The sequence below is a fragment of the Strix uralensis genome, chromosome 16 (genome assembly GCF_047716275.1).
Source record: "Strix uralensis isolate ZFMK-TIS-50842 chromosome 16, bStrUra1, whole genome shotgun sequence".
NCBI lineage: Eukaryota > Metazoa > Chordata > Aves > Strigiformes > Strigidae > Strix > Strix uralensis.
Window position 1 is genome coordinate 14,238,646 of NC_133987.1, and position 12,683 is coordinate 14,251,328.

The window sequence follows — 12,683 nt, forward strand, 5'->3', positions numbered from 1 at the left end:
CATTAGGCCCAAAACAAAAAGACTATGTTGCAAACCTTGATTGTATCCATTAACCATATTTACATGTTAGTTTCTTTGCTATTTTGTTACTGAAACATTGAGTGCACTGAGTGAATATCTCCATTTAGAGAAAAAGCAGATTTTCTTATCAAGACTTTTAAAGAAAAGTCTTGGGTTTTACTGCAGATGTGAATTGACACTAATGTATTCACATTTGCATAGTGCATAGCAGTACATTTTCAGTAGTCTACAATTAAGCTTCTGTATTGTCTGGCTGCTGCTGCTGAGGTTTTTGCGATTTTCACATTGAACTAGCAGTTGAGAGCTCTGCATTACATTACTAGCCCAGGCTTCTTGTCAGCTGCTGACTTTGGCTAGCTCTCTTTGATCAGCTGCAGGACTCTGGCAAGCTTTCTTCTCTCCTGTCCTTTGCTTGCTTAGAATTTAAATGTGCTGGAAGAGATACTGTTATTTGGGATAAATGGATCGATGAGCCTTGCATCTTTACTGACAGGGGAAGTAATAGAAAAACTACTTGTAGAGTGTTGGGATCTCAGTGCAACAGCTGGAAATCAACTTTTGAGGAAGATCAAAGTTTTCTCAGCAACTTTCGGCTAAGATACCAAGATGAAACCATTCTGAACTCACTTATGCTTTAGGTTAGTTAGACCTGTGTTAGTGATTGCATTCTCATTTTATTTTTTTTTGCTGTGGCAGGGTGAGAATAGTAGTAATAAAGCCACATTAATAATTTGTTTGGGGGGAAGAAAAAAAAAAGGCAGATTTTAGATGTCTACAAATACGCCCCTTGTAGAATTCCATTTCATGTCTTCTCATGCCAAGGTGATCCTCTGGTAGCAGCAGAAATCCTCCTCTTTTTAATGGTAAATGCCCAGACACTTTCTGGTAGGAAAGTAAGAAACCAAACCCTGCTGTAATCATGAGATGACTAAATCACTAATCAGATAAAGAGTCACAGAAGTGCAGTAATCTACTTCTAATGTTTTTCCTATGGAACCAGGAGAAGACTTTTAACTTGGTAAGTTGTTTTAAAGGACCAATTCTCTCCCATTTATGTGAATGTAAATTCTGTCACTTGCTCCAGTGTAGTATTAGACTTGTGAAATCTCATGAATAAGTTCAGTTTCTTTTAGTTCTTACCGTAATCTCTCCACCTCTGCATCATCTACGAGAAAATCTCTTTTTTGTACCAGTCTATGGATCTTCTGAATCAGTTCATCCTCTCTCTGCTTCTCCATCTTTGTTTTTTCTTTTTCTGGTCAAAAACAGAGGAGATTATTACTTTGGATTCTGTGGGGTGGACATTGCAGATGTCTAGGAATGAACTGCTGATTCAAGTCAATGGTTCTTCAGCCCTGAGTCACCAAAACCCCAGCAAGTTCTGGTCACTGCCTCTTTTCTCTCTTCCACTTGCTGCTGTTGTGTCTGATCAGCTTAATGGTCTGGAGACTCTGGGGTGCTTGCCAAGCTTGCTTTTAATATTAAATTACTCTGCAAGACACTGCTTTGAATTTTTTAAAGAGGTTTGGTAAGAAAACAGTCCAGGATGCTTCATTAAAATCCATGGTACAAACTCCGTTTGACCACAGGAGCAATGAGACTACACCAAAAGGAACTATTTCTCTGTATTTCATTAACAGCTTTGGCTGTTGAACACTTCTTTTCTACTCTGGTAAGGCAGGTGAGCTGCAAATCCACACAAATAGCATAAATTGTAAAATGTGGAAAAATAAATGAAAGTGTTTATTTTCCCTGTGCTTCAAAAATCCGAGTAATTAATGTATGTCCTTGTTAAGTGGCCAGTCTGTAACGACTAGGCTGCTATAAACAACAATTTTTGTGACATGAAAGATGTGCCTGTCACAAGCTAAAACTCATGAATGTTAAGGATTACAGAGCTGTAGTTTAAGGTTATAAAGCAAATAGTGAAGACTGAAATCTTTAAAACTAGCAAGTAGAGCAGAGATGAGAAAGCCAGAGGCAAATCCCAGCCCACATTTCCTCAAGAAGCTGAAAATTTTGACTAGCTGAGAAGATACTTTGCATTAAATCAAGAATTTTGGTTTTGAGCAGTACAACTGTGCTTAGAGAACCATAAAATAAAAATACAATAAGAGTTGTGGGAAGAAGGGCAAGCTGCTTGCAGTCTGATGCATCTAAGCTATGTATGTCTGTTGATTGAACTTAAGATATTTTAAACAGCTAAATAAATCAGACATTTGAAAATATTTAATACAGCTTAATTTTGGATCATGGGCTTTGGGACGTGTACTGCTGGGAATTTCTGCAATAAATCCATTCTTTAGTAAGGCAAAAGCACCTTGAATATATTTTCAAGACAATGAAATTCTGTAAGTCTCAATCTCAAAGTCATACTCCTTGGAGAATTTTAAATTATGGTCTGACAGTAGCAGAGGAAATAATTTGTAACATAACATAAGGCTGCTTTGTCTAGGATGCATTTTCTGTGTTTTATCTTTTAGAAATGATAAAGGAAGGTGGTTATTGACTGCTATGAAGATTTCAAGACCTCTGCATTGTTACCTATAAAGAATTCCTGTGATTAATGCTGAATTTGCAGCAGAGAAAAAAGGAGAATGCTTAGAAATCACTGCTTTTTCTTGCTTTGCCTCTTACATCTGTGGAGCAAGGGATCTCCTCACTACTGAAGGTAGAAGCTACTTTCCACTTCCTTTCAATCTATCCTCTTCCCAGATTGAGGTGTGCTCTCCCATGATATCTTCCAGGAAACTGCCTGCCAAATACATGCATCCTCAATTGTAGCAAAGTACTGCATGCTCTGTGTACTAAACAGACTGATCCCATGTCTACTGAAACCAAAGACCAGGCCTCACTCTACAAGTCTCTATACTAACAGGAAAATTATGATAAAGACACTATGAATTAACTCATTTCTGGAAAATGTTTTTCTAGGTTAGGCACATGCTGTGTCAGCACTTAGTTCTGTGTGAATGCCAGCAGCTTCTTCGTCTTTAAGACAAAAGTATTCTTATGAGTCTGCCAAAAGGTGGTGCTGCTGGAACTGCACGTACTTAATTCTTAAGTTGGAGATTTGCTAAGTGCTAAGGAGAAACTTCTGTCTGTAGATCTCTGCTTAAGACTTTGTGACTGGAAAATTTTTTTTTTAAAAAAAAGCCCACCAAAAAAAAAGGAAACCAATCAACCCTTACCTGTAAATTAAAAGTATGGGTAGGAAAGCTGCAGACTAGATGAGGCAAGGCAACGGGAATAACTCAGATATTTTCTAGGATTCATAATCCTTTTCAATACTGTTTAAACCAGTAACGTACCAACAGTGTTATTAGAAATTAAGAATGTGACCTATAAGTAACTAAGCATAAAGAAAGAAAAAGTAAGAAAGATTATGAATCCACTTTTGTTGGGTGCAAAGAAAACTGGAAAAGTTCTTGTACAACTAAGAACATGTGGCCTCAGAGTAGACCCCTGTTTCATGAGTGACCTTCTCTCTCCTTTCTGGGCAGAAAGTTGTCCTTTAAAGTTGCACAATGAAATGTGTGTGGGGGGGAATGAGTATAACCAAAGGAAAGTAGGAAGGTAGCTCCAAATTATTTCTGAAGGGTGCCAGAGGCCGTGCAGTAATATCTAGCGTAAATGGCCCACTGCAGTTGCTAAGTGTTTTGTGGGATCTGCCTGTACGTTTTCTCTTGAACAGAGCAGGACTGTTGTGGATGATCTAAAACAGCAAAGCTGTAGTGAAGCAAAATCACCTATTGATTTCAGCTGGAGTTTGGAGTTAAGGACTGCAAAACTGCCCACATCTCTGTCCCTCCTTAGAGCAGTGAATTTGCAGAGAATTAAGGCAAAATATAAAGCAGATATTTGCCCCTTGCTTTTTGCAGAAACCCATTTTACTTTATTCTAGAAGGTCAATTTAACTACAGGTGTGACAATGAATTGGTGTACCAAGGAAAAAAAAATACCACATTCACAGTGATGGTTATAAAACCCCTCTCCTTTCTCCCTTTCATCTTGGGTATCTCAGCACTCTGTCTTTTCTACCTGACAATCTCTGTGCCACTTGGTTCCCTAGAGATTGCCAAGGGAGTACAAGAACTAAGAAATGTGCACCTTGTTTGAGTGATACTTGCAGGGTTGCTGCCAAGGGAGCAGTGAAATACAGCCTGAAAAGAAATTTAGAGACCAGGAGATTAAAGGTGGGAAGGAAAATGGGAAGAAAAAATAAGGACTAGAGGAAAGAGATATGAAACTCAACCTTGGGGGGATACTTCTGATTGTTAGGGACAGAGGTGTGTTCCCGACACCTCCCCCACCCATGCATCACCCAAGCATTATCCTTATATTGGGTTGGAGATAGCCATTACCTGGGACTGCTACCAAATTCTGCAGCTCTTTCTTAAGGTTCATAATGTCTTTGCACAGCTGGATGTCATCCATCCTGCAGAAACAGAAAAAGCATAGTCAGAGACATGCAAACTCCATCCTGTGTTGATGGGATTGGCCAGATCTCATCTGAATATATGATACTGTCCCTTGCCTAGGACCTGTGCATCAGCTTGAAATGCAGAGATTTAACCTTGGGATGCAGATACTGTTCATTCACCAGTTTTAACAGACAGCAAAAGGTATTTAATATTAAATGTCTGTTGAGCCCTTGATTACTTGTCTTACTGGGATCTAATTTGTCATACCTGTTACTGCATATTATTTCAGATGCCTTTTACTTTCTTGAACATCACCAAACATTCTGGAATGGGCATCTGTATATTTAATAGTCATGAAAAAGACAGGTGTGCCATATGGCACATACTGCAGCAACAGTTTTTCACTAGGGAAAAGAGCAAGGCTGAGAATAACAGGGAGCCTGGGAAGGGGCAGCAGAAGCCCACACATTATTTGGCACAGCCAAGACAAGGCTTATATTTCACTACCAACTTTTGTTGTGACCTTACTAATAACTTAGCCCTAATATCAAAGGTCTGGAAACTGTCATAATTCAGCATCTAACTGTTTTGAAGTTGTGCCTTGGGTGAATGTCTTCTGTGGTTGATGTGAGTGCTTCAAATCCTTGATGTGTGCAGAAAGTCCATTAATATTAAGTCACAGAAGACAGCTAAAAAAAAAAATCTGTAATGTTAGCAGAAACTGCATGTTCAGTTCTTACTGAAATTGATACCTATCCTGAGAGCTGCTATAATGAATTATTCCCCTAGAAGCTAGCTAGCTTCCTGACAAATGTTTTATTTTGGTGTCTCAGCCATATTGGCAGCCAAGGCTCAGGTGTTGGTTCTGAGGGCTGCATCATGGGCTTCTGTTTTGAAATCACACCCTGAAGAATACAAAAAAACCAGCCTTTGTGATTAATTGTACATTCTTCAACTTGGATGTCACCAACACTATCCTTGCCCACAGATCTCGGCGTCCTTGTTTTATAATCCTGTACCTGAAAGGTGGATTGCCTGTTGCCTAAGTACCTGAAAGTAGCTGAAGTGCTATCAGAACATGGGTAGTCACAGTGGTATTTCAAGAGAGGAAACCCAAGAGATTAAAGTGTGTGTACATGAGAGTGAGCACACAAAGGATAACGCAGTCAAATTATTGAATTAAGTGAGGAGTGAAGAAAGTAGGTGTTTCTGGCACAAAAAAGATTTTAATCACAACCGAAGAGCTGTTATTCTGCCTGCTGCCTCTGCATGGGATGCAGGTCTCCACAGGGAGCTGTCCTTCAGCTGCTTTGCTCACCTTATTAAAACATGTTGATCCTTTTATTATTTGCTGCTTTGGTTAACTCCCATCTTGCCTGTTCTGCTACTTTCATTGTGCATGGTAGGATTTGATAACCTTAATGGTCTTTTCCAACCTAAATGATTTTATGACAGCTATTCCTGCTGCCTTTTTACTTCTCTCTTCCCAAAATATGACAGTGAAATACCTCTGGTAATAATTTTTCTTGCTGACGTCTCTTCCTTGTTTAGGTGCCACTGTCACCTCTCTGGGGATCTGCTCTCCCACCATACATCTGTCTTGTAAGACTTATTTTTATTAGGAAGATTAGCATGCTAGCCTCAGGGCTAGTCTATGGTTCACTGCTGTATGTGTTTAGGACACTTGGAGGCAGAGACATTTCTACTGATGATTATTCTTGCTTGGGCTCCCCATATTATTCATGCTGATCACAAGCAAAACCTGTTATACTCTTGAGATCTATCATGCTAAATGCTACTGAAATTACTTCTATCAATTAACAATCTTAAACACTATCCCCTCAGGAGAATCAATATTCAAAATGGGCTGGGATACAAGCAAGGCTTATAGCTCCTTATCCATTCGATGTTCATGCAGTTTGGGTGTCATTAATATAATGAGTGTTAATATATTTGAGGAAAATGACCACGGTTAACAAAGATGACAGTTTATTGGCTAGAAATGTTCAGTATTGAACTGCTGTATTCAAATGATATCTAGGGGCCAGACCCTCAGCTAGTGAAAAGAACACTGAGTTTCTACAAGAGAGATCTCCATGACATACAGATAGAGGATATTCTTTTTTTCTGTATCGAGTAGATTGCACTTCATGCTGGGAAGATCTGAGAGATACTAATTAAAATACTTCACTTTATCAGTTTTGTTCCCTGCCCTCAAGGAACTTCTAAAAGCTAATGCCACTGCTCTTCTCTCAGGATTTTCAAGAATTTAAAATATTGGCAGTATGTTCCAAGTGAGTAAGATCACTGATGTTCAGTAGTCCCTACAGCCTCTATGCTCAATTTGTGGCAAAGGTGCTGGCCTCATTGCAACTGTAGTTGCAATTTCTCCCATTATTTTCACTCTTTTTTAATCTGACTGCAGAGCACATAGCTAGCACTCTCCCTATACATTCTTAGCATCTCTTTCTCCTGAGACCTAAACTTTGTCCCTGCCTTGTAACTCACAGGAGAGAAGTAAATAAGTGGCCAAGCACTTAAGGGCTGTAACAGCTCTGTGACAATCTGAATTCTGAAAGTCATAAGCCAGATAACATCCCTGGAGTCCCAGCTCTCTAGCGTAGTGCATTCTGATGATGGACAAAGACTAAAGCCAACATCAGTACCAATCCCCTTAAGCACATGGACCATCTTTCCTCCCATCTGTGTCAAACAGCCTTTGTGTTTCATCCACTCCATGGTGCTGATTAGGAAAAAAAATAAAAAATAAGATATGGTTAAATGACCAAAGGAGGGCTATGGGACATATTCATTAAAAACCATGTGAAGGCTTCATCCATCTGATTTAATTAAAGTAGGAGGTGTAGTTGCTTGTAACTATAAAGCACATCACACATCTGCTAGTAAACAATACTGAATGTAGGGCTATGATTGCTGTCCTGGGCAAGAGTCACCTTGTTGCCCTCAAAGAAAAGGGAAGAGGAGGAACTCCTGGGAAAGAAAGCTCTTGGAAAGCCATTCCATTTGTACTGGTACTATGCCCCTTGTCTCTTTTTCCCTTTATGCTATGGTTCTTGGATGTGAGCAGCTACAGGAGGCCCAGGAGAAGTTAATACTGCTTCTGAAAAAAAAATCAAATCCCAGTGGATTTCTCATCTGAAAGCTGGATAGTCAGCAGGGTTTGACTGAGAAAATATTTGTATTACTGTCAGACCTCTTTAGGAGGTAAAAAGAGCTTTTGGGAATCTTAAAGAAAGGAGGAATCTGCAGAGCAGAGAAAACAAAACTCCTTTGGGTCCCCTAACCCTCTACAGAGAAACTGGAGAAACACGCTCAGCCTAATTCTGCAGCACTTTTTCTCCTACAAGTCAGATTTTTCAGAGTGCAAGATGGGCAAGAGGACAAGTTACACAGACTATTGTCCAGCTTATTTAAGAGCACTGTTATGCTCCCTGTGCATCTGGTGCTTTTCTTGAAGGAGAGCAGCACAGTGTGGTTGGTCTGTGCAGAATGCAATGGCTTTTTCCCTATAGATACAGTATGGTATAGGGTACTGAAATGACACCCCCTAGGGCTCTTTGTTATCTGCAAAGCTGCTTGAGACATTTGCATAACATTTGCAGTACACAAACAACCTTCGCCCAACTCTCTGTTCTCTGCAATAGACAGTACATTCTTTCCAGTCCCTGTGAATTTGTTTTTGATGTTGCAGAAAAAAAACAGCAGTAAAGCAAACAGCAGTTACAATATGTCAGGTTTTCCCCCAGAGCTGAGCTTTAAATGTCTGCCCAGCAATCTTAAACATTTGAGTATGATAAAACATTTCTTAGTAAGAGCCCAAATCCATTTCTGGAGTAATTGCAGTAGTACTGAACTAGGGATGAATTCTCAGTGTGCTTTCATGTATTCCTGACATACTGTCTGCAATTCTGCTTTTCTGTTTCTTGATGGCTTATGGCAAGAAACCCTCTGTATGCTTGGAGATATCACATAAGCGTGTATTATTTTCTCTCTTGGTATTTCAAGCTATATCATCAAAACCTAAAAACAGACTCTGTTTGCCAAAAAAAAAAAGATAAAATAGCTCGTAATGAATACACAGCATGAGCAAAAGATTTTCTAAACATGTCACAAAATGACAGGAAAATAAGTGGGTCGGAAGAGTCTGCAGTAATCTGGCACAGTGACTCAGCCCCAATATGTGTTTCTGTGGTCCAGTTACCAGGAGAAGAATGCTCTGAGTGCTGTCATTCCCATAAGATTCACAAGTGAGGTGACAGCATGAGTCACCTCTGCTGTGCACCATCTGGACTGAGGGGGAGCAGGGCAAGGAAACAGAGGAGAGAGAGCTCCTATTCAGCTGTGCCCTGTCAGGTCTCAGAGGCTGTGGAAGATAATGGCAGACAGGACTTAAAAAAGAAACATTCTCTACTGGGCACAGAAATGTCTTGATTTGTTTCAACAGAAGTTATTCAGTAACAGTTAAATTTTTCTGTCTTCTTTTCAGCTGAGGAAGAAAACCAAATTCCCTAGTGTAAGACCTAGGTACCATCTAGAGCCATGAATAGAAAAAAGCAAAAATGATAGTAAAAGGCACCAGGAAAATCACTAAATGCTCACCTTAATGGTCAGCCAAAGAAAAAGAGATGGCCAACAAGTTTGTTGAATGCTTAAGATTTAAGAGTAAAACTATTAGTAACAGCTGCATAAGCATCAGATATCTTTTTTTCATTGATTTCAGGACAAGCAGAGCAGTTCAATGTGTCTAGAGAGCTGCTGCCTTTGCTGAATGACTTTCAAAGCTAGAAATAGATCTGTGCTCCCTCTAGCATGTCTATAAGAGGAGGTCTGAGATTATTTTCTGCTATTCCATTAAAGTGCTTGAAGTTAAAAAACGAATGTAGAGTGGTTTGGTTGGTTTCCTTCCCTCTCTTCCAAGAGGCTTTGCAGGCATCTAGGTGATTTTTAGTTCTGTCTTAATATATTCCCGTCCCAGAAGTAAAATGCTTGTAATTGCTAAGAGTTTCTGAAGAGTTTGATAGTGCCAGTCTAGGAGATGGCCTAAGAATCAGATGTCATGCTAAGTCACGAGCTGACATGATTATATGTATCTGGAAAAGGTCTCAGTATAGGGATAAGAAGATCATCTCCTTGGTGGTGTCACTAAAGAATATGCTGAACACCAGCCAAGAGCAGCCAGTAGTGATGGAGAAATTTGGGTGATTGAACTAAAGAGCTGTGTAAAAATAAAAGAGAATTGCTCAGAGAGAGACGGTAATGTGTTGTCAAGCTGCAGATTCATTAAAATAAGGGCTGAAATGGGGAGCAGGGTCATCAGTGGAGGCTGCCTTTGAGGACTGCAGGTGTTTAAGGCCTTGCCAAAGCTGCGGGGAATCTGGAATGGTGAGAGTATTCTGGGAACAGAAGAAAACAAGAAGTTTATGTATACCCCTCCTCTACATTTGACTTCATTTTTGTCCCTGTCAACTCATCTTAGTTTCTTAAAGCTTCTAATTATAAATCTGTGAAATCACAGGCAACATTTAATGAATATAGCACACATTATCTGAGTCATTATGGTACGTGTTTATCACCTTGTTATTTAGCTCAGCACCTGGTGCTGCTCAGGCTGGAGGACACAGAGCTGGCGATTAAGATAACAGGTTGCTGACCAGCATGCTTGGCAGGTCAGGTTACAAATTGAAAGTCCTGTGATTAACTTTAACTATTAAAATAAGTGTATTTATCTTCTCTTGTTAAAAGTGCTCTCCAATGGAGGAACAGTGGATAGAAGCACTGGACTGCAACTTGTGAAGTAATGTAATTCAGCTGTCGTTTCAGACAATTGAAGATGGCAGAACTTGACAATCTCAGTCCCTGGAGGTCATATTTAAGGCATATTTCACAAATTCAGAACAGTGTCTAAAGAAGCTGTCTGTATTTCATTCTCACTGACATTGTTAAATTCTCTTGAGCTTGGCCATCTCCTCTGCCAGTTATGAAGTTTTACTGTCAACTTCAATAGTAACAAGTGGAGCTTTCGTGGAAATGCCCCACTGTGGAGGAGAATATTTCTCTACGTGGCAAAAATTAGTCAGAACATTAATTTGTCTAAAAACATACAATAGAGAAGTTAAATTTAGAAATATCCAACCCTATTGCAGTAGCATACAGAGGACTGCATGTAAAAGCATTGGGCCAATTTATGTGCATGGTTCATTTAAACTGGTCTGGTAGGGGGGTTTTTTTGTTATTGGGCAGCAGAAGTGGGAAACTCTAGGTTTGGCTGTGTATTGTCTTCTAGCAAAATCAATGATAAAATTTCCTTCTTAATTTGCCTCCATATTTGACCTTTTCTTACTTTTAAAACCAGAAGAACAACTACTTGGTATCAAAGCTGAAAAGAATATAAAGGTATCTGGTATAAAATTAAACACTGAGAGTCCATTCAATTCACTGTTGAATCATCACTGATCTATACTCTCCTATTTACAGCAGAAGGCAAGTGAGAGAGACCACCACAGGTCAAGAGTTACACATTATTACGGAGCATCCTTGCCTATAGGAAGATCAGCTGTGCAGAAGGGTGGGCCACAGTAACTCTGAGTACTATATATGCATGATGTATTATGTTATCTTGGATACATGGTAGCATGGGAGACAATTCATTCTACAATCACTCATGCAAACCAGACCACAGGTAGCTAAGAACTGGGAAATCAAAACCAGTTTGGGATTAAAGGTTACATTTGGAAATACAGTGCTAAATTATTGACCTAAAAATGACTAAGTCAAAAGATTAAAGATACCCAAAGCTCTTCCCCTGTCTATTAACAGCAATTTGTGACAACCACAAGTATGCTATTTAAAGAAAATTTTCTATTAAATTATTTTCCTAGCTATCCAACAGAGATAATAATGCAAATTCCTCCTTTCACATTTTTTTAAGACACAAACATCTCGACTAACAAGCACTAAGTCTACAATTCATTAAATACTTTGCCAATATGTTTATCGTTATACACCACTAAAAAAAATGCTTTTCCTTTCTGAGCATTTTAAAGTAGCATTTTTACTGCTGCACAGTTGAAAGGGTAATGTCATATTTTCCTCTGGGGTTGATTGTTTGCTGTCAAACAGGGCAGAGGACATGGCTCTGCAGAGAGATCAAACTGAACAAAGGCATTTTTCTTTCCTCTTTGAGAGCTGACTTGTATTTATACTTTCAGCTTAAAATGCGCAGTCCAGAACTTTGCAATTCTGTCCTGAACTCATGTTCCTGATGCTTCCAGGCTCCCATGTGAAGAGTTGGGAGACCCTTGCCAGAGCTGGACCTTTCAGGAGTTCCCAGTTCTACAGTGGGTATACTGACATCCTTGAGGCTCCCAGATCCATGGCAGTTGCCTAGAAATGCTGTCCCTAATCTCAGAAGCCTCAAGCTTTGAGTATCTGACAACTTTTATTACAGAAACCAAGTTGTGCCATTTCCCAGTTTACAGTTTCCTGGCTATTTTCTTAAGGGCTCTGGGTATTTGCAGGTAAGACACCATTGCAGTGTGCTTGGGATGGGAAAGGTGAATGGTCACAGCCACAGATTCATCACATCTTGCAGAAGAGTGTGTGCCACACCAGGCTTATCAATGGGACATCCATGGTATCCCTCATAAAGATGCACTTGGTATTTTTATGTGCTCTGGACAGCTAATGAAGCTGTGGGACTGCTAGTATGAATTTATTACCAGGTCAAAGTCAAGTTGCAGCAAACTTATTTACATAAAAGGTAATTGTTCCTGGGATTACAAGTAAGCAAACATAACAGTGTAAAATGGTCTAAAAACCTGAACGGATCTATGGAGAATTTGGATGATGTAGATATTATGAGCACTCTGGAGAAGAGGGAGTCATCTAGTAGTGTGCAGTGAGAGCGTACAAAGACAATGACCAATTTTCATTCTGCTAAGTCAATGTGGAGGTGAATTTGGCTTTTTCACAGTATTAGTTTAGCAATGTAATAACCACACAGACATTAAACAAATACTGTGTTATATTTCTACAGATAAAACAAGTTTAATGATGTAAGTAAAACGGTTTTCAATAACTGCCTAAAGCAACCTAATAGGGCTTACTATTTAATACCTTATATTCCCCATACATCAAAAAATTGCCATTCGGTATCACCTACATGGCAGAAATAACCACTCCCAAGACAGCTATCACAGGTGGAAGCAAGTTCCACAG

At 39.5% G+C, this 12,683-nt stretch overlaps 1 protein-coding gene across 1 annotated transcript in view; it reads right to left on the minus strand.

Moving 5' to 3' along the window:
* The window catches only part of BMERB1 (bMERB domain containing 1), a 53,086-nt gene that overhangs the window by 5,489 nt on the left and 34,914 nt on the right, over positions 1 to 12,683 (minus strand). The window contains exons 3-4 of the mRNA XM_074885806.1: positions 4,386 to 4,459; positions 1,162 to 1,276 (exon numbers count right to left, since the gene is read on the minus strand). Of these exons, the coding sequence (XP_074741907.1) occupies positions 1,162 to 1,276; positions 4,386 to 4,459 (189 nt within the window). The remainder of the gene's footprint in view (positions 1 to 1,161; positions 1,277 to 4,385; positions 4,460 to 12,683) is intronic.